The 26,012-nt window shown below is 37.8% G+C and overlaps 1 protein-coding gene across 1 annotated transcript in view; it reads right to left on the bottom strand.

The window, feature by feature from the left end:
• LOC139009421 (thyroid receptor-interacting protein 11) overlaps positions 1 to 26,012 on the bottom strand; it is a 74,543-nt gene that overhangs the window by 35,118 nt on the left and 13,413 nt on the right. The window contains exons 4-11 of the mRNA XM_070413741.1: positions 24,585 to 24,869; positions 14,970 to 15,038; positions 13,190 to 13,355; positions 11,236 to 11,601; positions 7,680 to 7,720; positions 6,544 to 6,627; positions 5,764 to 5,976; positions 1,928 to 4,945 (exon numbers count right to left, since the gene is read on the bottom strand). Of these exons, the coding sequence (XP_070269842.1) occupies positions 1,928 to 4,945; positions 5,764 to 5,976; positions 6,544 to 6,627; positions 7,680 to 7,720; positions 11,236 to 11,601; positions 13,190 to 13,355; positions 14,970 to 15,038; positions 24,585 to 24,869 (4,242 nt within the window). The remainder of the gene's footprint in view (positions 1 to 1,927; positions 4,946 to 5,763; positions 5,977 to 6,543; positions 6,628 to 7,679; positions 7,721 to 11,235; positions 11,602 to 13,189; positions 13,356 to 14,969; positions 15,039 to 24,584; positions 24,870 to 26,012) is intronic.

Genomic DNA, 26,012 nt, shown 5'->3' with positions numbered 1-26,012 from the left:
TTGAGCCTGTAACATGAGCATGTGCCCTGATCGGGAATCGAACCCTGACCTACTGGTTCATAGGTCGACGCTCAACCACTGAACTATGCCAGCTGGGCTAGGGAAGTCATTTTATATGTACAACCTAATTTTAAAGAATATTTTGGCAACAATTTAATGAAAGAAAGCAACTCTGGAATGATATCTTGCTAGAATGGTTAGGAAAATGTATGCTTGATTGCATTCCATACAAATACAATACATTAAAAACAGCAGGAGAAAAAAAATGACCATTACAAAAATAGGACCATGAGCCTGGCAGATGTGGCTCGGTGGCTGAGAGTCAACCTGTGAGCCAGGAGGTCATGGTTTAATTTCAGGTCATAGTTTAATTTACTTGATCCCCCTAGTAAGGGGCGTGCAGGACACAGCCGAACAAAGATTCCCTCTCGTTATTGATATTTCTATTTCTCTCTCCCTCTCCTTTCCTCTCTCTGAAATCAATTTTTAAAAAAAACCCATAAATAAATAATAAAAACTAAAAACTGGGCCATGAAATTAGGATGATAGCTGCAATTCTAAAAAGCAAAAAAAGTGTAACAGGCTATTTACAGCCTGTTTTAAATATGCATACTTTACGGATCTATTTATAGTTAGGTATCAGCCCTAAGACACTACACTCAATTTTGGTTAGTGAGCAATAGAAAGTTTCTGCTCTCTAAAGTTTTTTTTCACACCAATTCCAGCCCAGCACCACAAGAAGCTAAGACGTTATATATAAGGGAGAACACCTCAACACTATTAGTGTACCTACTTAATCAAATGGCAAAGAAGGGGAAAATTAAACAAGACTTTTCTTACTAAAGTGAAAACTACATGAAGCATTTCCCAAACCTTAATCTAGGACTCTAAGAGAGAACCTATTTGGCAGAAGAAGTTAAATCATTTTGTATCCTGTGCCTAGCAGTATATAAATGCTCAAGAAGCACTGGCTGAATAGTCCCATTTCTTTTCCAAACTCCTACTACTAACAGTATAGCAATCAGAGCAATAAGCACTACCAAAAAGCCCTACACAACATCTGTCATAGTAAGATGTACTAGAAGGTCTTCAATACATTCTTATTAAAATCACAATCAACTGCATGTAAAAATTTAAATATATCAAAAACTACTGATGCTTTACATATATAACTGCTACAACCCTCCATTTTATTATTGAATAAACTAACCAGTAAGGTCAAAACATACCCAAAGTCATATCAGTGACAAAGCTGGGATTAGAATATTTACTGAGTCTACTATGTGAAAAGCACTACTCATGGCTAACATTTTTCAAATCCTAGGTTGTGACTGATTCATAAAAATCAATTTAATGCAAGCATGTCAAACTTTTTTAAAAACAGCATCACATATAGCAAGGGTAATTTCTAATTCCTGAAACTTCTGTTTTACACACACACACACACACACACACACACACAGTGCTTACTGTGTTACGAGGTAAAATGTATAACCTATTGCAGATTGTCAAAATGGAGCATGTATTTCACAGAACTTCTCATCACATATAAAAACCTCTGAAATGTTAACATTACTAGCAGCTACTGAAATATGCCTAAAATTTGGTTAAGTTGCACTGACTTAAAATACTCTTGTAACACATTTCTAATTTCTGAAGAAAAATATTATTACTAAACCTTTCCTACTTAACAGGCTCTAAAAGATTAACCCAATATCAAAAAATATTTGGAAATACCTAGTCATTTGGGGGAGAAACTTCCAGATGCCTCTGGATATTTATTTAGAATGAAACACAAAACCTTGAAATAAGTGTTTCTAAGTGAACAAATTCATATTCCCCTTCAAAGATAATATCAATGGAGTAACATTAAAAATCTCCTCCACCCGAACTTCCCTCTGTATATAATACCCCATTCTGGACATACCTCTTTTTCTTTCAGTAGCTGCTCAAAAGCAAGAGCCTTCTCCTTCATTGAGTGGCACTCAAACTCTTTTTCTTGCAGCATCATAGAAAACTTCATATTAGTCTCTTGTAATGCTTGATATTCTGTTTCCTTTTCCCTGGTTTTTTCTACTATTTTTTCATTTTCCTCTTTCAATTTACAAATGTCCATTTCTAAACTCAATGTTCTCTCCTTCAGGTTTGTTACTGCCTGCCTTAAAAGTTCATTTTCATTCACCTTGTTTGTGAAATTTTCATTTACAGAAAGTAATTGATCACTTTTCGCTTTAATTAAGAGGTCTTTCTCTTTAAGTGACTTTTGCAAAACATCTTGTTTCTCCTTCAGCTGTTTAATTTCTGAATCCGTTTGTTCGTGTTCTTTTTTTTCTAGCTCTGAGGTGGCAGCAATTGAATTAGAGAGTCTGTGATTATTTTCCTGGAGAGTTCTAATTGCTGCATCTTTTTCCTGCAGCAACTTTCTTAGCTCTTCTATCTCGTGCTGAGAAGCTTCACTTAATGTTTCAGACTTAGCTGTTTTAAGAGACCCTGCAGACTGGGAGGTAAGAGATGATCCAGAAGAGAACTGAGGTGAGATAATATCAAGTTTTCCTAAAAGGAGATCTTTGGTGTTGCAAAGCTGCCCTATACTATGCTGAACTTGTGCTAATTCGTGCCCAAAAATTTTGAGTTTGGTTTCATTCTGCTCATAGCTTTGGATCAGGCCAGTATAGTCCACTTGTAACTTAGAATTGTTATCACTGTCAACCAACACTTGTGCCTGAAGCTGATGAAGTTCTTCCTGAAGCTGGGCTGATTCGTGTTGCATATTCTGTACTGTGGTCATCACCTGCTGTTTCCACTCTTCCATTTTCTTTACTTGTTGTTTTAACTTATCACGTTCCTGTAGAAGCTCCTCAAACTGATTACTATTAACACCTCCAACCTCATCACTGGTGCTGGATGTTTGTAAAACTGTCAATAAGGTCTGACATTTCTGACTTAATGCATCTATTTCAATGTCTTTTTCTCGAATGATACGAGATAAATTCTGAACAGTTTCTCGAAACATTTCTTGGCCAACACCTTCAAACTGAGTGGACATTTTCTTATTTTCATCTTGCAGCTTAAGGAGGGCTGCTTCTTTGGCAGCAACTATATCCATCATTTTGTGATATTCTGTTTTTAGTTGGCTATTTTCCCTAGTCTTCTCATTCAAAACAGCTAATACTTGTTCTCTTTCCATAGCAAAGGCCTGCAGCTGCTGTTGAAGGTAAACAATATCCTGATTGTAGGAAACAGAAGAAACTCTAGCGTGGAGAGCCTGAATCTCCAAATCTTTCTGCTGGATAATCCGAGTTAGCTTTCCAACCTCATCCTTGGACAGCTGATCAATCTGTTTAGTTAAAGATAGATTCTTTTCATTTAGAAGTTTAATCTCTAATTCCCGTTCCTTTATTCCTTTTACTAACCTTTCGGTTTCAGCTTTAGATAAATCATGCTTTTCACTTCCATTTTCTATGTTAAGGCTCTGAACTTTTGTTTCTTGAAAAATATTAGAATTCTCTGTTTGAATACCCTGCCTTTCTTCATGCAACTGGGTTTTGATTTCTTCAATTGTTTTTTGCAAAGTCTTAATTTCCTCATCTTTCTCTAATAAGAGTTGGGTGTGCGTGACATTCATTTGCTCATGCTGGTATTTAAACTCATCCATTTCCTTCTTATGCTCCTGTAAAGACTGAAGTAGTTGCATATGACTCTGGTTTTGATCTTCAATTATCTTTCGGTGGTGTTTTATTTCCTCTTCAAGATTATCCTTTATTATATTCAATTGAGATACCTCAGATTCTAGTTCTGTAATACAGTCAAGGGTTTTAGGCTCAGCCACAGGTGCAGCTCGACTCTGCTGTTCCCTGAGTCGTTCCAGTTCTTCTTTTAGGTGATTGTTTTCTTCTTTCATGGATCCAAGATGTCTGTCTTTCTCCTCTATGGTTTGCTTCAAAATTTCATTTTTTCTTGAGGCTTCAGTATATTTATCTAACTCCTCCTGGAGCTCTGAACTTCTCTCTTTAAGTCTTTCAATAAAAAGTTCTTTCTCATTTATAAGTTGTGTTAATTGCTTCCTCTCTTCTAAACTAGATGACAAAATGTTCTTAGTCTCTGTATGATCAATATCTATCTGCTCAATATTCTTTTTGAGTTCTGCTATTTCCAAGTCTTTCTCTTGACTGAGCTTAATTAAGCGCTCATGTTCCAGCTGTAAAGCAGAGGCACTCAAGTTCCCTGCATTTGACAGTTCTTCAATGGTCTGCTCATACTTGTTTGCTTCTTCCAACAGCCTCTTTTCAGCCCGACACAATTCTGCTTCTAACTGTCCTTTTTCCGTTTTTAGAGTCTCCAAAATTGTGTTTTTTTCCAGAGAAATCTGATTGTTACCAGCAATAGATTCTTCCAACTGATGTCTTAAATCTTCACATGCTAAAACCAACTTTTCATTTTCCATTTTGAGATCAAAAGAAACTTTCTTTAAATTTTCATTGAGCTGTTCTACTTCTGAAAGATTTTGCTTTAAGTTTCTGATGTCAGCTTCTCTTTCTTTAAGTAAGTCATCCTTAAAATTGCTGTTAGAGTCTTGATGAAGAGGCTGAGTTAATTCACACCTGACTCTAGAAAGTTCCTCCTCCTTTTGTTTAATATGTTCCTTAAGCTCAAAGTTCTCCTTCTGGATATTTAAATTATTGTTCTGTGATTTATTTAGTTGATCTACTAAATCTTCTATTTTATCCTCTAGCTCCTGCTTGGTTAAATGCAAGTTATTTAGGACCAGTTCACTTTGAATTAACTTTTCTTTCTGCACGTCTAACTCTTTAGTAATGTTCATTTTATCATCTTCAAGTTGATAAACTCTCTTTTTTTCATCATTTAGATCTATTTTAAGTTTATTGATGATGCTATCTCCCTCATTTTGCTGTTTTGATAGCTGATCTTTTATCAAAATCATGTGCTGCAAAAAAAATAATAATAATTTGCATATTAACTTTAAAACATTCTCATTTTATACCTAAAGGAAATTTTATAAAATGTTGTATACAATAGAAAAATAATTCTCAGTTATTTCTAATCCTTTTTAAAAAAATATATGATTTTATTGATTTCAGAGAGAGGAAAGGAGAGGGAGAGACAGATAGAAACATCAATGATGAGAGAGAATCATTGATTGGCTGCCTCCTGCACACCCCTCACTGGGGATAGAACCTACAACCCGGGCATGTGCCCTGATTGGGAATCAAACTGTGACCTCCTGGTTCATAGGTCGATGCTCAACCACTGAGCCATCCCAGCAAGGCTCTAATCCTTCTTAAAACTCTTTTTTTAAAAAATCCAACAAACTTACTAATATTTTATAGAAAATTATTTTATCATTTTAGAACTTAGAATTTAAAATTAAAGAAGGTAAAAGATATATGTTGTTTATTTTCAACTTTAAACACTGTGCAGGAGTCAACAAATGGGGCAAATCAGGCCTGCCACCTGTTTTTATAAATAAAGTTTTAATTGAAAGAGAATCAGGCTCACTTGTTTACATATTATGACAACAGAGTTGAGCAGATGCAACTAAGAGTATATGGCTTGCAGAGCCAAAAATATTTACTAACACTTTCCAGAAAAAGTTTGCCAACCTCTATGACTAGAGCATCAATAAACTAAAATATTAATTAAAACACAAAATTAAATCACACCAATCACCTTGCTTGTTAATCCAGTGTTCGGTCTACTGGTTAGAATGTGCTACCACACTGTCTTTAATATGGTACTTATTACCTTTGTAGCTTCTTGGTTCTGCTTATCCAGTTCTTCTAACTCAGCTATCAGTACTTCCTTTTCAGTAATACTCTGATTCAGTTCTTGTTCCTTTGCCTCCAAATTAAGTCTTAAGTCATGTAATTTTGAATCCAAATCCATGTCTCTCACAGCTGTACTTTTAATTTCTTCATATTCATTGTTTAATTTTAAAAGTGATAGGTGAAGTTCTTCCTTAAATGATAAAAGGGGAAAACCACAACACATACTATCAATTGGAAGAAGAGACACTAAAAGATTAAAAATATAAACAAAACCCAACATAACATTACAAAATCTTACTCTATCCTTGCTACCAATATACACAGGAGACCCTATTTCTACCACTGGCAATGTCCCTCTTTGCCCCTCACCACTAAAAACTTCCTGTCCACCACACTAGACACATTCTGGGGCATATAAGCAGTACGTATAGTTACATAGTATGCCACTCCAGGCTCCCGACCCACCTGTGTGTATGTTGCTGTCAGGACTTCATCTGAAACCAAAGAACCTTTACCTTTCTTTTCTGCTCCTATCTGTATGCCTACTGGTTTATCTCTAAACAGAAACTCTGGCCAGGCTCATACTCTGAACCTTGCCCAGTACTTCAACCTGGCCTGACAAGCACCGATGAGATCAGCTTTACCCTCAGGACTCTCAAGAACTAAACACTCATTTTGATATAAACTGGCTCTTAGCTGTGATCGATATATAGTGCACACACCATTTTAACTCTGCCCCCATTTTTATTGCACCCACCTTTTCTTGACTCAATAATGAATTCTCTTTTTCTAAAACTTGGACACGCATTTTAAGTTCCAGATTGTCTTCAGTGAGATTATCCTGTAAACATGTTAAAAACAATTTTCAGATGACAGGAAATTTCGAGTTTATAAGAAAGCAGGCAAGCTATACAATTGGGTATTTGTACTCTGCATTTCTTAAGTGGCATAAAAATTATAAGAATGCAACACTGGACCATCTAAAAAGCCCATCACTCATTTAACAGACATTTGCAAAGAGGATTTCTTTATTATATATATATATTTTAAATATATATGTTTTGTTGATTTTTTACAGAGAGGAAGAGGAAGGGATAGAGAGTCAGAAACATCAATGCAAGAGAAACATCGATCAGCTGCCTCCTGCACACCCCCTACTGGGGATGTGCCCGCAACCAAGGTACATGCCCTTGACCGGAATCGAACCTGGGACCCTTCAGTCTGCAGGCCGATGCTCTATCCACTGAGCCAAACTGGGTAGGGCTCTTTATTATATTTGAAAAAATATACAAATACATTTACAAAATAACCTGTAATCATCAGAAAAAGAAACAACTCCCTAAATATCATAAAGGGAAACCAAAATACATTTCTCATTTTGGTAGAGGATCTGCTTCCACTGTCTCTACAAATATAACATTTGTCTAATTAATATTCAAAGAGATATACTTGCATTTTTCAATTATGAAAGTTTTAAAATTGTTCATTTATAATGCAAAAAGTTTGTTGTTAATCAGCAAACATAAAATTCCCAAGATAAAAGTTCCTAGGATAAGTTCACATGAATTTATAAAAAAACAAAAAACACAACAGCCTGGATAGTGTGGCTCAGTGGTTGAGCATTGACCTATGAACCAGGAGATTATGGTTGGATTCCTGGTCAGGGCACATGCCCGGGTTGTGGGCTTGATCCCCAGTCAGGGGTATGCAGGAGTAGGCCGATCAATGATTCTCTCTCATCACTGATGTTTCTCTCTCTCTCTCTCTCTCTCTCTCTCGCTTTTGCTCTGAAATCAATAAAAATATATTTAAAAACACACACAAAATAAGCAACTGTAATGGTTTTTCTGGGTAAACCAATGCCAAAAGCTTTCTCTCTTAAAATGAGTTTACCTGGTTTAAATGACTCAGTCTCGTTATTTCACTTTCAGCATCTGTAAAAACAACAAAGGATCTGACATTAGAATTCTTTAAAATAACTTCATAATTCCCTCCTAAAATTAAACTCAGAAATGAAACCCAATTAAAATAAAGTATATTTATAAGCACAATTAGCAAGCCCTGAGAGTTCTTGGGTAAAATGTATGTTTGTTATTTTTTATTTCTATTTTGACTATTCCAAAGAAGTCATATTATAAATGCAAGGTATAAACTATGTTAAAATCCAATTCTATGAAACAATATAAGAATTATAATTGTATTCTGAGTGAATCATATTTATTGCCTTGATAAAAACAGTAACAACTGTTTCAAAGTGAGTTGATTAGTTTGTGTAACAGTAAATAGTATAAGGACTAAAACCAAGGAGGGGGGAGGGCTTAAAACACAAATGTATATTTATACAACAATACACAATCTATCAATTCTCTAAAGTGACTTAGACATGACTACTAATAAAAAGACCATCCAATCTGGTATTCCGGATAGATCCATAAACAGAAGGGGTTTTAGAACACAAATGCAGAATACCATGAGTTCAGCTGAAGTAATTCATTCAATGTTCATACAGGAAATACTGAACATTTACTATGAGGTCAGCTGCTAGACCACAAAATGGGAAAATGTAGTCCTTGCTTGCTCTGAAGGAGCTTACAATTCAGAGGGGAAGGAAAGTAAGCACGTGATTACAGTACAGTGTGATACAGGGAGCACAGGGTGCTATTAGGCCAAAGAGGGCAAACTCCTAAGCCAGAAGGACGGGGTGGGGTGACACGTGGGGCCCGGGAAGCAGCTGCGCTAGTGCCTCAGAGTGAATACAATACCTGTGTTGAATCTTAATATGCAAAGAAGAGTGAGTGAAAAGAGAGAGATTACACAGAGAAAGCAGTAAATGCAAAGGCAACAGAGCTAAGAGACAACATTGCCAGCTTAAGGAGCCATATAGAAAGTTCAGCCCTAGCCGGTTTGGCTCAGTGGATAGAGCGTCAGCCTACGGACTGGAGGGTCCCAGGTTCGATTCTGGCCAAGGGCACATGCCTGGGTTGTGGGCTCGATCCCCAGTAGGGGGCGTGCAGGAGGCAGCCGATCAATGATTCTCTCTCATCATTGATGTTTCTATCTCTCTCTCCCTCTCCCTTCCTCTCTGAAATCAATAAATATATATTATTTAAAAAAGATCATTAAGATATTACTTGTCTGATCAAGAAGTTTCACAGGGAGCCACAAAGTACTCGTCAGGAATGTAACCTGCTTTGCATTTCTGAAAAATCATTCTGGCTGCAAAAAAACAAAAAAAATTGTTGAGGCAGGCTCCCAGCTGGGCGCGGGGTTCTTCAGAGCAGTCTGGGCTGCAGCGCAGTGGGTGCCGTGTCCACTGTGGTGGGGAGAAGCGTGGGGACGTGGGAGGAGGGCACCAATGCTGCTGGCCCCTTCAGCTTCAGCTGGAGCCCATGCTCGAGAACAAACTGCCTCCAGGCAGAGTTTGCTGCTGCAAGAGACGGACCATTCCACCAGCCTCGGAACCGCCTGGCCCGGGTTGGGGAAGTGGAGGAGCCCGCAGAGCTTTCAGTGGAAGCCCTTCAAGAGGAGCTTAGTGGTGTCCTCATCTACCTGGCAGCATTAGCAGCCCGCTGCCATGTGGATCTGCTCCAAGCAGCGCTAAGACGGACACCAAGCGGTGATGCTACCAAGCACATCTGTCCTGTGGCTCTGCCAGCAAATATATAACCTGCCCCATGAGGCCACCTCTGAAGACCAAATTGTGGGGACCGCAGACCTTGCCTGTGAGTCCACGGGTCAGGCCTTAACCTAGAAGCAGGGGCCCAGGATCTGCAGCTCAGAATGGTACATGGTAGCCTGGCTATGGAACCTCATTCTAGTCCTTTCCTAATAGATCACCGGCCTGGGGGCCCCACATCCTGAGGGCTGAGGCTCAAGAACCTCTTGAAGACAGCCTCTTCGTACTCTTTTCTCTCAGTAGAAGTTTTGTTTAGCAAAAAAAAAAAAAGAAGAAGAAAAGAAAAAAATTATGTGAAGAAGGGATAATGAAGCCCAGAGACTAATAACAGCTAACACTTTTATAAAACTTACTGTAGGCTAGACACTATTCTAAAGAGAACTTTGCAGCTAGTAAGTCATAAAATCGTCATTACTACTACAACTATAAAGAAGATAATACTACCGCAACCATGTAGATGAAAAAAACAAAACATAAAGATAGTAATTAACTTATCCAAGGTCAGCTATATAGTAATGGAGTTGGATTCCAACTCTGTTATGTTCTTAACCAGTATGCTATCCTACTTCATTCAGGGACTATGAAAGTTAACTGTGCCAAAAAAAAAAAATTATGATTGGCTGAAGTTATTCCGTGGCAGTGGAAATGGAAAAGGGGGAAGGCCTAAGCCAATAAATTTGTTTTTAAAGCAAGTAAACTCATATGGGTCACCCAATACATTTATTTTGAAAAGAGCTGAGCTACTTTGAAGTCAAATGAGAAAGAAGTCCAAAATCCAACTTGCACAGCTTTCCCTCTGCCTTCATGGCAGCTCCCAGGACTAAAGTACCTATGAGAAACCCTACAGCTCATCTGGGAAGATAAAGTACTAAGGACCTACAAACTTTCTAAGGAGTAACTTCAAATGTTGTTTTGGGAGACTGATAAACGCTAGCAATTACCAAGATAGGAAAAGAAGAGAGGACATGGAGATCTTACTTTGAACCTAACTTAAATTCAAATCTATAGACTTGGCCCTCCAGGGCAGGAATTCATGGGTACTCACCAACACACAGGGGCTAGAAACCTCCCGAACAAGAAGGAATGAGTTCATATAGTTTATTGTGAGACGAGGACACAGTGGAAAATAAGATGTATCTTTTCAGCTAAAGAGCTCCTGTTACGTTTTTCTGGCATGACTGAGTACTGCTGCTTGGCCTAATTCATTTAATACTTATTTTTTGTAACAGAACACTGGTATGGTAACTAAATATCACCTTGAGTATGGACAACTATGGAAGACCTATGGCTCCTATCATTCTCAGGTTTGCTTAGATTCAGGAGATCATTTTGAAAGGTAACACAAGATTTTGAAGAAGGTAGGTTGAATTCCATAACTGGAGGGTTTGAGCCCTAATGAGTTATAGGAAATATTTGGTTCTTTACAAATTAACAGAAATAGGCCCATTTCTACTCCCAAAAAATGTCTATATAAACATTTCTCAGAAATGTACATGGCCTCCTAAATCAGTGAGTTACACGTAAATACTTAAAAGATGAGGAAGAGAGGTTAAGAGACACCTAACCAACACTTAACCCTTTTCAGTAGAAAATTCCTATTTGTGATGTATTATGACACTGAATCTAAACCAAACAATTCTATTCAAATTCCAGTCATTTCCATAAATATTTCATTTCCACAAAGTACCCAGTTATACAAAGAGCTAGCTGTCTCTAAAAACAGCTAGTATGCAATGAAGCACCAATCAGGAGTAAGTTCCAAACATTTTATACCAGACAGTGCTTGCTGTAGTCTGAACACCTCTTCTTCCAGTGATGTGCTCCGTGGAAGAATGCTCTCCCCTTCCTTCACAGTGTCACTCTGCTTCATAGCATAAGGCTGCAATTTACTACATTCCAGTTTCAAGTTTTCACATTCTTTACTTATTTGCCTGTTTTCCACGTTTAGTCGTTCTTGTTCCTTCCTCAAAACTTCTCTGTCATTTTCTGAAGACAATAATTTTCTACTTATATCTTTTATCTGATCCTCAAGTTCTTCCACTTTTTTTGTAGACTCTACTTTTTCAGTTTGTAGAACTTGAATAGTTCTTTGCATCTCATGGATTTTAGGGTAATCAGTTACTGTAATTCCTGAGCCACCTGGAACATAAACATAAGTCAAGCACAACAAATGTACCAAGAGTTAAATAACTTGCTATATACAACTAAGATTTTATAAACTTCAGAATTTGGAAGGCTTGAAAAGTTAAAATAATGATATAACACTACACTACTATTAAGTCAAAATCCAAAACACTAACACCAACAAATGCTGGTGAGGATGTGGAGCAATAGGAACTCTCATTCATTGCTTGTGGAATGTAAAATGGTATAGCTCCTCTGAAGGACTGTTTAGTGGTTTCTTATAAAACAAGCATACTCGCCGAAACCAGTTCGGCTCAGTGGATAGAGTGTCAGCCTGCGGACTGAAAGGTCCCGGGTTCGATTCCGGTCAAGGGCATGTACCTGGGTTGTGGGCACATCCCCAGTAGGAGATGTGCAGGAGGCAGCTAACTGATGTTTCTCTCTCATCGATATTTCTAACTCTCTATCTCTCTCCCTTCCTCTCTGTAAAAAATCAATAAAATATATTTTTTAAAAAAATAAAATAAAGAAAATAAAGAAAAAAAAAAAAACAAGCATACTCTTGTCATATGTTCCAGCAATCATGCTCCTAGGTATTTACTCAAAGGAGCTGAAAACTATATTCACATAACACCCCAAAAAGGATGTTTATAGCAGCTTTATTCATAATTGCCCAAACTTGGAAACAATCAAAATGTCATTCAGTAGGTGAGTGGATTAATAAACTGCATGGAATATTTTTCAATGCTAAAAAGAAATGAGTTATCAAGCCATGAAAAACCTGGAGGAAACTTAAAAGTATATTACTAAGTGAAAGAAGACAATCTGAAAAGGCTATACGATTCCAACTGTAATAACAATTCTGGAATAGACAAAACTATGGTGGCAATAAAGAGATCAATTGCAGGGGATAAAGAGAAGGATGAATAGGCAGATTTTTAGGGCAGTGAAAATACTTTGTATGACATTACAATGATGGATACGTGTCATTATACATTTGTCCAAATCCATAGAATGTACACCACCAAGAATGAACCCTAAAGTAAACTACGGATTTGGGCAATTATGATGTGTCAATGTAGTTTTATCCTTGGTAAAAAAAAAAAGTGCCATCCTTCTGAGTGAAGTTGATGGTAGAGAATATGCATGGGGGTGGGGGTAGGGGTGGAGGCAGAGACGATAAGGGAAATCTCTGTACCTCCTTCTCAATTTTGTTGTAAATCTAAAAATGCTCAAAGAAATCTAGTCTAAAAGAAGTTAAGTAACTACAATAAGCAAAGCATTTAAAAATAGTTGAGGAAAGATATTATTTGAGTCAAATACTAAAAAGTCTATGTATCTGAATTTGAAAGAAAGTGAAATATACCAAACAATGCAAGAGTCTCCGTATTATAATTTTTGCCACAAAGGCAAAGGACCTTTCCATTTTTGCAGAACCATGACAATAGGAGTGCCAGTGCAAATTTCTGGCAGATGAGCAGAATTAGTCATTTACTCATTCTTTAGAACTTTGTCCAACTTTACATCAGTATCCTGATCTTACAGTGCTAGGCTTGTCATTTAATTATGCCAGCTAATATGTTACATTAATGAAATTAATAACCTTGTTGTAACAGATTTTCCAGTTCTTCAATTCGTTCTTCATATTCACTTAACTCTTCTCGATGCCGACGAGTTATTTCTGCCAATTTCTGTTGATGTGCATTCTGTAATACTGACATTTCCTGTTGATGATCATCAATTTCCTGACTTCGGTTCTGTTTAAGTTCCTTAAAAAATAAAAACAAAGTTAACCACTTTAATAATCAATGAACTTATCTAAGCTATTTCATTTTTGCCCAAAAGTCTGTATTATTAAAAATAATTCTCCGAAAGTGCTAAGGATGAAAAAAATTTAAACACAGGCCCAACATTTGGACAATTCTGAGACTCCAGCCACCCTTTCCTCTCTTGAGCCTTAAAAACAGTTTTTCTACTTTTTTTTTTAAATATATATTTTATTGATTTTTCAGAGAGGAAGGGAGAGGGACAGAGAGCCAGAAACATCGATGAGAGAGAAACATCGATCAGGTGCCTCCTGCACACTCCCCACTGGGTGTGCACCCACAACCAAGGTACATGCCCTTGGCTGGAATCGAACCCGGGACCCTTGATTCCACAGGCCGACGCTCTATCCACTGAGCCAAACCGGCTAGGGCAGTTTTTCTACTGTTAATGAGGGAATACCAATAAGAAAAAACTGAAATAATAAGTGAGCAAAATATCTTTTTTCCTTAGCATCCGTGACCATGAACTTCTGCTAATGACATTCCACCAATATCAGTGTCAAACTTCTAGCTAATATGTGACTATTGTCCTATTACTCTACCTTCCCGCTCACTTTTTCCTTCCAGTCTTGCTGGGACTCCCAAACGGTCAACCAAGATGCCTTGCTAACCAAGAGACCACCACTCTCTCTACTAGGAAACTAGATCTTGGGCTGAGTCCCTCAAAGAGGGAAATTGCTTAAACCGGAAGCGTTATGATAGCTGCACCTTGAAGAGTCTGTCCACTGTGTCCCACTACTTAGATCCTTAATGCTGTTTCCATTCCTGTCTTTTCTGAGGCCAAAATGCTCAACTCTTCCTTCAATCCCGTGAACAAACTACTCAGGGTCCTTCTAATCCAATCAATCAATCAATCCTCTTTTGCTTTACTTAGCCAGAGATGGATTTTGCTGCTTGTAATGAAGAATCCTAATCTATAAATTAGCTTCTATTTCCTGAGAAGACAAGTGAATGTGTTCTTTATTCCTATGTACTTATGTGCCAGCACTAGGCATTTATACTTCAAAACAATTCTACAAACGAGGTATTATGATGACATCTACTTCACTGATAACAAAACAGAAGGTGCCCAAAGAAGCACAGCTTGTAATAGTAGAGCCTGCATTCAAACACAGGTTTGACTGAGGAACCCACCCACACTAGTACTGTAATAATAATAAAACCCAAAACTGATCAAACTAGCAAAATTCTATCATTAAGAGAAAATAATTATTTATAATGAATAACATTAGCATTTTATTTTATCAATATCCTTTAACCCTAAACCTTGAAACTTCAGCAACCTTAGAATTCTATTTTAATAAAGACCATTTTGTGAAATACAATAGAAAACAGAGACACAGAATATAAACTACCTAATGAATAAATGTTCAAAACAAATGACTTTGGAGAGATATACCTTACTTGTCATAAAGACTAAAAAAGATATAAAATGGTAAAAAGAAATAAATACCCTAATTTGTAGTTACTTTTACAACTTTTATTAATTTAGGCTTCTGATTTTCATAAGCAAATTTTAAATGTATTAATAGCCACTGTTCCAACAATCTGCCTTACCTTAATGATATTTTGCAGTTTGCAAATTTCACTTTGATCAGAGCTGTTTGATCCTTGTGCTTTAGAAATCTAGATCAGAAAAACAGATTTCGGAAATTATATTGATATTCTTATAAAAAAGAAAGTCACAGACTAACTTTATTAAAAGATACTTTTAAAAAATGGGGCATTTCCAAGACAAATTCTGATTTTAAAATGCCAAGCATCTTTTAAGAAACCTAGTCCAATAGTGAGTAATACACAATAAGTAAAAAGATACCTTCACAAGTATGTTAACTAATAGGGGAGACAACCGTTTTACAAAATAAGAAAAACACCACAGAATATTCTACTCATTTAACAAAATGCGTGTTAAAAAGTCTCTGTATAACTTTTTACCACAAAGGCAAAAGGACCTTTCTATTTTTGCAGAACCAATGCAAATTTCTGGCAGATGAGCAGAGCTAGTCATTTACTCATTCTTTAGAAGTTTGTCCAGACTGCCACCCAGAGGCTGAGCCACAAACTGACTCTTAGGGGAATACAAATTAAGGCAGACTGGATCACAAATACGGCCTGCTTTAAAATCAGGACTGTGATTTACAACACGGAGGAACAGTGTAATGCAGGCAAATTCAACACTCTCCTAAATACCTGGCAGGACTAAGGCGAACCAGGCTGAAGAGTAGAAGAACCGAAAGACCATCACTACTGCAAATTTTTTATTTTTCTTTTTTTTTTAATTTTTTAATTTTTGTTTTTTCGCCTTTTTACTAAGAAACCAATTTTTTTTCTTTTTCTTCTTTTTCCATCACCCGATTTTACCCTTTCAATTACCACATTTTTATTTTTAACCAGTATTATTACTGCTACCATTTTGCCATTTTTTAAAGTGCCATTTTATTTTCTCTTTATTTTCTTTTGGGATTAGTGTTCTCCATTCTATTTTCATCGTTCCTTTAGCATTAATTTTCCCTATCTCAATTTCACCTCTTTGCTAAAACCCTCTTCCTTACTTTTCCCCTTTTGGTGTCCTGTTTCTCTTACCCTATTCCTGCTTCAGATTTTCCCAATTCCTTCTTTTTACCCCCTGTCTAATTCCACCCTACTTATATATCCTATTTCCAATCTACTGCTCTAAATCCTTATACACCTATTCTTTATCCTTCTTCACTTTCCAAACATTTTTTTTCCTCTTAACTTTCTATTGTTTTCTTGATTGTTGAATATATTGGGCTTTGTTTTTTTTTATTTGTTTGTTTGTTTTGTTTTGTGTTTTTTCTTCTTCTTTTTTAGGACTGCTTGTGAGGTTCTTTTTCTTTTTCTTTTTTTTTTTTTCTGCTGGTTTTTCCCTTCCCTCCCCCACCCCATCCCGGTTATTTTTGTGCTTCTGTTTTCCCTTACCCCTCTTGATATTATTGGTGGTTTGTAGTTTGCATTCACCTCCAGGGATCTGTTGCTGGAATTTGTTGAGATTAGTGGCAGTTCTATTGGAGTTTGCTCCTCATACAAATAGTCTCTTCCCCGCTTCTACTTCATTCTCTTTTTTCGCTCTCTTTTTTCCCCCCTCTTTTTTGCCAATTCTATTTTTGCACTCCTTTTTTGTTTGTTTTTTTCTCATTTTTCTTTTCTGCTCTCTCTTTTATCTTCTTCTCTTCTTTCTCCCTTATCCCCTAATTCTCTTAATTCGGGTGGTCACCTTTATTTGGGGTTATTAATATTGTGAATATACCTGTGTTCAGTGCCTGGTACGTTGTGCCTTGCTCTGTTGTATTTTGTGCCTTTAAATCAATGCAGCAGATCCAAGCAACAGCAGCCCCCTGATCACCGCAGCCTCCTGATCACCACAGCCTCCTGATCACCACAACCTCTGTCTGTGGAACAGCAGCTATACGTGAAGCCTCCCCCCACCAGCCAGAAGAGCCAACACAGCTGTGAACAACACCCACCAGAGGAGCTGCTGCCAACTGGAAAGCAGCTGCTACTGCAACCGTCTGAGCAGCAACCACAACCCAAGGAGCCCCTGCCACCCAGGGAGCAGCCACTGAACATCTCAACATCTACATATGTCAGCGAGATCAAACATGGGTAGGCAAAGAAACCCCCAAAGGAAAGAAAAGGAGGACTCACCAGAAAAGCAGCTAAGTGAGACAGAGGCATGCAACATGACAGAAATAGAATTCAGAATAAGGGTCCTAGCATGCATAAACCGGATGGAGGAAAAAATTAACTACTTATGCAAGAAGCAAGAAGAAACAGATGAAAAAATCAATAACTTATGCAAGACCCAAGAAGAAATGAAGAGCGATATAGCTACAATAAAAAACACCATTGAAAGCATCAACAGTAGAGTAGGAGAAGCGGAGGACCGAATTAGTGAATTAGAAGACAAGGAAGCAAAACACTCCCTAACTGTACTGCAATTGGAGAAAAAAATTAAAAGACAGGAGGAGAGCCTAAGGGAGCTTTGGGACAACATGAAGCGAAACAACATACGAATAATAGGGGTGCCAGAACAACAGAAAGAGGAACAAGGATTAGAAAACCTATTCGAAGAAATAATATCAGAAAACTTCCCTGAGGTGGGGAAGAAAAAAGTCACACAAGCACAGAGAGTCCCAAACAAGATGAACCCGAAAAGACCCACACCAAGACACATCATAATTACCATGGCAAGTGTTCAGGACAAAGAGAGAATCTTAAAGGCTGCAAGAGAGAGACGGAAAGTTACATACAAGGGATCTCCCATTAGACTATCAAATGATTTCTCAACAGAAACACATCAGGCCAGAAAAGAATGGACGGAAATCTACAAAGTGATGCAAAGCAAAGGACTGAATCCAAGAATACTCTATCCAGCAAGGCTATCATTCAAATTTGAAGGGGAAATAAGAAGCTTCACAGACAAAAAAAGTCTAAGGGAGTTTAGCACCACCAAACCAGCAATGCAAGAAATGCTAAAGGGACTGGTGTAAAAAGAAGAAATAAAAAGCTCAGAAAGAAAACAGCCACACACAAAAAAAGAAATGGCTACAAACAAGTACCTTTCAATAATAACTTTAAACGTAAACGGACTAAATGCTCCAACCAAAAGACATCGAGTGGCTGAATGGATAAAAAATCATGACCCATACATTTGCTGTCTACAAGAGACCCACCTCATTAAAAGGGACTCACACAGACTGAAAGTGAAGGGATGGAAAAATATCTTCCAGGCAAATGGAAAGGAAAAGAAAGCTGGGGTAGCAATACTTTTATCAGACAAAATAGACCTCAAAGTGAAGGCCATAACCAGAGATAAGGAAGGCCACTTCATAATACTAAAGGGATCAATACAACAAGAAGATATAACCCTGGTAAACATTTATGCACCCAATGCAGGAGCATCCAAATACATAAAAAAACTCCTGGAAGATATCAAGAGAGAGATCGACAACAATACAATCATAGTAGGGGACTTTAATACACCACTGACATCACTGGATAAATCCTCTAGACAAAAAAAACAGCAACCCTAAATGACTCACTTGATCAGATGGACTTAATTGACATCTTCAGAACACTTCACCCCAAAGCCACGGAATATACATTCTACTCAAGGGCTCATAAGACACATTCAAAAATAGACCACATATTGGGTCACAAACAAAGTCTACCCAAATTCAAGAAGACTGAAATCATACCAAGCATCTTCTCAGATCACGATGGCATAATATTAGAAATGAACTACAGAAAAAACAACCCAAAATACTCAAACACTTGGAAGCTGAATAGCATGTTATTAAATATTGATTGGGTTACCGATGAGATCAAAGAAGAAATTAAAAGCATCCTGGAAACTAATGACAATGAAAACACAACAATCCAAAACCTATGGGACGCAATGAAAGCAGTCCTGAGAGGGAAGTTTATAGCCCTACAGGCCTATCTCAAAAAGCAAGAAAAAATGGTAGTAAATCATCTAACTCTACAACTCAAAGAATTAGAAAGAGAGCAACAAGAAAACCCCAGAGTGAGCAGAAGGAAGGAGATAATAAAGATTAGAGCAGAAATAAATGACATAGAGACCAAAAAGATAATACAGAAAATCAATGAAACTAAGAGCTGGTTCTTTGAAAGGATAAGCAAGATTGACAAACCTCTAGCCAGGCTAACCAAGAAGCAAAGAGAGAGGACCCAAATAAACAAAATCAGAAATGATAGAGGCGAAATAACAACAGACCCCACAGAAATACAAATGATTGTTAAAAAATACTATGGACAGCTCTACTCCAACAAACTAGACAACCTGGAGGAAATGGACAAATTCCTAGAAAAATACAACATTCCAAAACTCAATCAGGAAGAATCTAAAAATCTCAATAGGCCAATAACTATGGAAGAAATTGAAGCAGTCATCAGAAAGCTTCCAGCAAACAAAAGCCCAGGGCCAGACGGCTTCACAGGGGAGTTTTACCAAACATTCAAGGAAGAACTAAAACCTACCCTCCTCAGACTACTACAAAAAATTCAAGAGGAAGGAACACTTCCAAGCTCATTCTATGAAGCCAGCATCACCCTAATACCAAAACCAGGTAAAGACAACACAATGAAAGAGAATTACAGGCCAATATCCCTCATGAACATAGATGCCAAAATCCTCAACAAAATCTTAGCAAATCGGATCCAGCAGTACATCAGAAAGATCATACACCATGACCAAGTAGGATTTATCCCAGGGATGCAAGGATGGTACAATATACGCAAATCAATAAACGTGATACATCACATAAACAAGTTGAAAGAAAAAAACCACATGGTCATATCAATAGATGCAGAAAAAGCATTCGACAAAATCCAACACCCATTTTTGATAAAAACTCTCAGCATGGTGGGAGTAGAAGGATCATACCTCAACATAATAAAAGCCATATATGACAGGCCCACAGCCAACATCATACTCAACGGACAAAAACTAACACCATTTCCCCTAAGAAAAGGAACAAGACAAGGATGCCCACTCTCACCACTCCTGTTCAACATAGTCCTGGAAGTATTAGCCATTGCAATTAGGCAAGAAGAAGAAATAAAAGGCATCCAAATTGGAAAAGAGGAAGTAAAACTGTCCTTATTTGCAGACGACATGATATTATACATAAAAAACCCTAGAGACTCCATCAAAAAACTACTAGACTTAATACATGAATTTGGCAAAGTAGCAGGATACAAAATTAATGCCAAGAAATCTGAGGCATTTCTATACACCAATAGTGAACTTGCAGAAAGAGAGATTAGAAAAACAATCCCATTTACCATCGCACCAAAAAAATTAAGCTACCTAGGAATAAACTTAACTAAAGAGGTAAAAGACCTCTACTCAGAAAACTACAGGACATTGAAAAAAGAGATAGAGGAAGACGTAAACAGATGGAAGAACATACCGTGTTCATGGATTGGTAGAATCAACATCATTAAAATGTCCATACTACCCAAAGCAATCTATAAATTCAACGCACTTCCCATTAAAATACCAACGGCATACTTCACAGATCTAGAACGAACTCTCCAAAAATTCATCTGGAATAAAAAAAGACCCCGAATAGCTGCAACGATCCTGAGAAAGAACAAAGTAGGTGGGATCTCAATACCAGATATCAAGCTGTATTACAAAGCCACTGTTCTCAAAACTGCCTGGTACTGGCACAAGAACAGACATATAGATCAATGGAATAGAATAGAGACCCCAGAAATCGGCCCGAACCAATATGCTCAATTAATATTTGACAAAGGAGGCAAGAACATACAATGGATCCAAGATAGTCTCTTCAACAAATGGTGTTGGGAAAATTGGACAGATATATGCAAGAAAATGAAACTAGACCACCAACTTACACCATACACAAAAATAAACTCAAAATGGATAAAGGACTTAAATGTACGACAGGAAACCATAAAAATTCTAGAAGAATCCAAGGGCAACAAAATCTCAGACATATGCCGAAGCAATTTCTTCACTGATACAGCTCCTAGGGCAGTTGAAACTAAAGAGAAAATGAACAAATGGGACTACATCAAAATAAAAAGCTTCTGCACAGCAAAAGAAACCATCAACAAAACAACAAGAAAACCCACCTTGTGGGAAAACATATTTGCCAACGTCATATCTGATAAGGGCCTAATCTCCAAAATTTATAGGGAACTCTTACAACTTAAGAAAAAGAAGATAAACAATCCAATCAAAAAATGGGCAAAGGATCTAAATAGACACCTTTCAAAAGAGGACATTCAGAAAGCCAAGAGACATATGAAAACATGCTCAAAGTCACAAATCATCCGAGAAATGCAAATCAAAACAACAATGAGGTACCATCTCACACCTGTCAGAATGGCTATCATCAACAAGTCAACAAACAACAAGTGCTGGAGAGGATGTGGAGAAAAAGGAACACTTGTGCACTGCTGGTGGGAATGTAGACTGGTGCAGCCACTATGGAAGACAGTATGGAGTTTCCTCAAAAAACTGGAAATGGAACTCCCATTTGACCCTGTGATCCCACTTCTAGGAATTTATCCCAAGAAACCAGAAACACCAATCAGAAAGGATATATGCACCTATATGTTCATAGCAGCACAATTCACCATAGCTAAGATCTGGAAACAGCCTAAATGCCCATCAGTAGATGAATGGATTAGAAAACTGTGGTACATCTACACGATGGAATACTATGCTGCTGTAAGAAAGAAGGTACTCTTACCATTTGCAACGGCATGGATGGAGCTGGAGAGCATTATGCTAAGTGAAATAAGCCAGTCAATGAAGGAAAAATACCACATGATCTTACTCATTCATGGATAATAGAGACCATTATAAACTTTTGAACAATAATAGATACAGAGGCAGAGCTGCCTCACACAGATTGTCAAACTGCAGCGGGAAGGCCGGGGAGGGTTGGGGGGCAGGAGGGAGGGGGTTAAGAGATCAACTGAAGGGCTTGTATGCATGCATATGAGCATAACCAATGGACATAAGACACTGGGGGGTAGGGGAAGCCGGGGTATTGTCAAGGGCGGGGGGGAAAAAAAAAGGACACATATGTATAACCCTTTGTAATGCTTTAAGCAATAAAAAAAAAAAAAGAAGTTTGTCCAACTTTATATCAGTGTCCTAAAAGGTAATTTCTAAAATGAATGCTAATAATAACACTAAAAATCTTTTAAAAAGATTTCATCCAGAGGCTTCTACTCCAGTATAGAATAATCTTTGGTTTGACAAATAAAATAACTTTTGGATTCTTCTTATTCAAAGCTTGTTCATTTATCTCTATTAACATTTACTATAGAGTGTGTTAAGGAACCAAAAGTTGCTCTCTGGATAAAATAGTGAACACAGAGCCCCTGGCTGGTGTGGCTCAGTTGTTTGGTGTCATCCTGTGCACCGAAAGGTTGCCGGTTCGATTCTTAGTCAGAGCACATACCCAGGTTGTGGGCTCAATCCCTGGTAGGGAGTGTGCAGGAAGCAGCTGATCAATGTTTCTCTCTCTCCCCCTTCCTCCCTCTCTAAAAATCTTTTTTTTTTTAAGAAGGAACACAGTATAATAGAAAGAACTTAGGGTTGGAGTAGAAAGATATGTATTTGAATCACAACTTAATCACTGTGACAGTGGGTATATTACTTAAACTTTTACTTTGCTCATCTGTAAAACAGAATAAATACTCACATACCTATTAAGGACTAGAGGCCTGGTGCACGAAATTCGTGCACCGGTGGCGGGGGGGCGGGAAATCCCTCAGCCCAGCCTGTGCCCTCTCGTAGTCCGGGAGCCCTCAGGGGATGTCCAACCGATTGCTTAGGCTTGCTCCCCACAGGGGCCTAAGCCATCAGTCAAACATCCTTAGCACTGCCTTGGAGGTGGGAGAGGCTCCCGCCACCGCCACTGCACTAGCCAGCCATGAGCCCGGCTTCTGGCTGAGCAGTGCTCCCCCTGTGGGAGTGCACTGACCATCAGGGGTAGCTCCTGCATTGAATGTCTGCCTCTTGGTGGTCAGTGCATGTTATAGCAAACAGTCGTTCCACCGTTGGGCCAAAACCCACTCTCCAACATCCCCCAAGGGGTCTCAGATTGCAAGAGGGTGCAGGCCAGGCCAAGGGACCCCACCAGTGCACGATCAGGGCCAGGGAGGGACGTGGGAGGTTGGCGAGCCAGGGAGGGACCACAGGAAGACTCCAGGGCGTGTCCGGCCCATCTAGCTCAGTCCCAATGGGCTGGACCCCAGCAGCAAGCTAACCTACCGGTCAAAGCGTCTGCCCCCTGATGGTCAGTGCACGTCATAGCGACTGGTCGACCAGTTGACTGCCCCCTGGTGTTCAGTGCACATCATATAGTTGAGTGACCTTAGCATATCATTAGCATATTATGCTTTGATCGGCTGAATGGCCAACTGGATGACTGGACACAGCATACTAGGCTTTTATTATATAGGATCATATAACATATATTGGGATAGTATATATGGAAACATCTTGTAAAGTATAATACAAATATTAACTTATATTATGTCTTGCTAGAAAATTAAGTTCCCTGAAAGGTCCCAATTATGCCTTTTTCACCTTTATATCCCAGTACAGGTCTGTCATATAGTAGGCATTCAAGGTATGCTCAAGTAAACATACAAAAAATCCATCTCTTCCTTATGAAATCTTACCCTAAGCAATGTTTCTTAAAATGTTTTACTCATATTATCAGAATCACCTGATGATTTATTTTTTGAATGCAGTTTTCAACACCTCAAAATAGGCTACAAAATCTTAATCTCTTAAGGGAGAACAGGGAATCTACAATATTATCAAGTTCCCCAGGTTATTCTTACATGTACAAAGTTTAAGAACTACTACTACACATAAGATGGACAGACAGATCATTCTCTCCAGATTTACTTTGAATATTAGAAATGTCTAGCAACTTGGGAAGCAGGAAATAATTTTAATTGGGAGGATTTCTCCTTTACATAATTAGATTACACTCACAAAAAGACAGAAAATACTTCATTTTTCTATACACTCACGAATTAAACCCATATGAACAATGTGCCAGTGTATTTTTTCTGTCCCAGTATATTTTGAATCTCCTATCTACTGACAGCCTTAGTAGTACATATAAAATCTGACATGTAAGACAAAAAAGCGTTCCCTGGAAGAAAGTTTACAGCCCCAAATAGCAAGTATTTAATTTCTAATGCATGAGAAACAACACAAAATAGTTTTTAAAATTTATAATACCAATTCTCAGATTTTCATTTTACATGTAATTAATGCAAACAGAAACCTCAGACAATATCTAAGCAAGTAGTTTCAAATCTCGTGCCTTGGAGCCCTGATTTCCAGCAGCAAAGCCTGAGGAACTCCAGGGGGAAAGGTGCTGGTTCAACCACAGCAACTCCACTTTTATTTTGAAAATTTCTTCCCAATATTGTGCAGAAGGGGAAACTGAGGCTGAGAGAGAAAGATGATCTGATTACAATCACTTAGAAAGTTATTGGCAGAATTAGAATGCAAGTTTCGATTTTCTAGTCCATAGTTCTGATAATGAAATCTCTACAAATAGCACCCGTATTTTCACTCACTCACAGTTTCTAAAAATTCATGAAAAGTTTACCTACCTGAGCAATATGCCTCCAATGTGCAACTTCAGATTCAAGTCTTGAAATTTCATTTGACAATCTGTTTATTTCTTGTTGTGATGAAATTACATCACCAAAGTCCATGTCATCATCGTGGAAAGCTGCAGCATGATGGCTGATACCATAATTGAACGATGATGATGATGATGCAGTGGTTGTGGGCACACTGCCAGCTCCTGAACTTTCAGATTGAGCAGCAGACTGCAGCTTTAGCAATTGATCCTGTAGTGCAATCTGTCTTGCTTTAAGATGGCTGATTTCCACCTATATATTTATAATCCGTATTTTAGAGAAGGTACTTTAAAATAACCATATTCTAGATCAGTGGTTCTCAACCTTCCTAATGCCACAACCCTTTATACAGTTCATGTTGTGGTGACCCCCAATTTCATTGTTACAAATTGAACATAATTAAAGCATAGTGATTAATCACAAAAACAATATGTGTTTTCCGATGGTCTTAGGCGACCCCTGTGAAAGGGGTTGCGACCCACAGGTTGAGAACCGCTGTTCTAGATTCATAAAATTAAAAGTCATAATAATTTAACATTATCCAATGATTGTATGCTATCAACTGAATCTAAGTTTTCTCTAACATCTCAACCATACATTTTTATTTAAAAGCAAATACTATTACCATAGTTAAAGCATAGATAATGTTTCACTCAGATGGAACTAAAGCAATGGGATTTCTTAGTTAAACATGGATTTACTAGCTTCTATGTATCAGGTAGGATAGGCAATTCCTCAGAGTTCTGTTTGTGATTATCAAACCTCAAATGATGAGGAAGTAAAAGCTGTGTTAGCCTATGCATTGGAAAGTTTCTTGAGAACATTTGTTGGAAGACTCTTATGTAACTGATTATGACTAGATTTAGGCTTAAAATGCACCATGAATCAGGAATAACTTTGTTGTGGTCTGTACAATGCTATTGGGAGAATGCTTTGATTTATTAATCCAGTCTTCTCAGATATGATAACACAGTGAGACTATAGTTACTGTCTCATGAGAATTAGAAGGAAATCATACATTGACAGAGGGCTTGGCTTTAGTCTTGGCAAAGAGGGGCTAGTGAGAATTTGACTCTACTCAGGGAGAAAACATACTAAAGATTCTAAAACCCTGAGCAGAGTATTAATAAGTCATTGTCCAAAAGAAATTATGAACACAGGACTTAACCATAATGCCACATGCACCTGAGACAAAACATAGAAGTAAGCTAGAGAGCTCTGAAATAAGCTTCCTAAAATATTCAAGCTAGTCCAGAAGACACCCTTCTGCAATGAGGAAAACTGGATACTTGAAAAGACAAGCCAACAAGTAATATAGCATTTCTACACGGGTAACGTCAACCAACTAGAGACAAACAAATACCAAACACAACTATGTCAAATGTCACAACAAAC

The sequence above is a fragment of the Myotis yumanensis genome, unplaced genomic scaffold (genome assembly GCF_028538775.1).
Source record: "Myotis yumanensis isolate MYYU_CA2020_CCGP unplaced genomic scaffold, mMyoYum1.0.hap1 SCAF_1, whole genome shotgun sequence".
NCBI classification, from domain to species: domain Eukaryota; kingdom Metazoa; phylum Chordata; class Mammalia; order Chiroptera; family Vespertilionidae; genus Myotis; species Myotis yumanensis.
The sequence above is the reverse complement of the archived record's forward strand: the minus strand, read 5'-3'. Positions and strand labels throughout refer to the sequence as shown.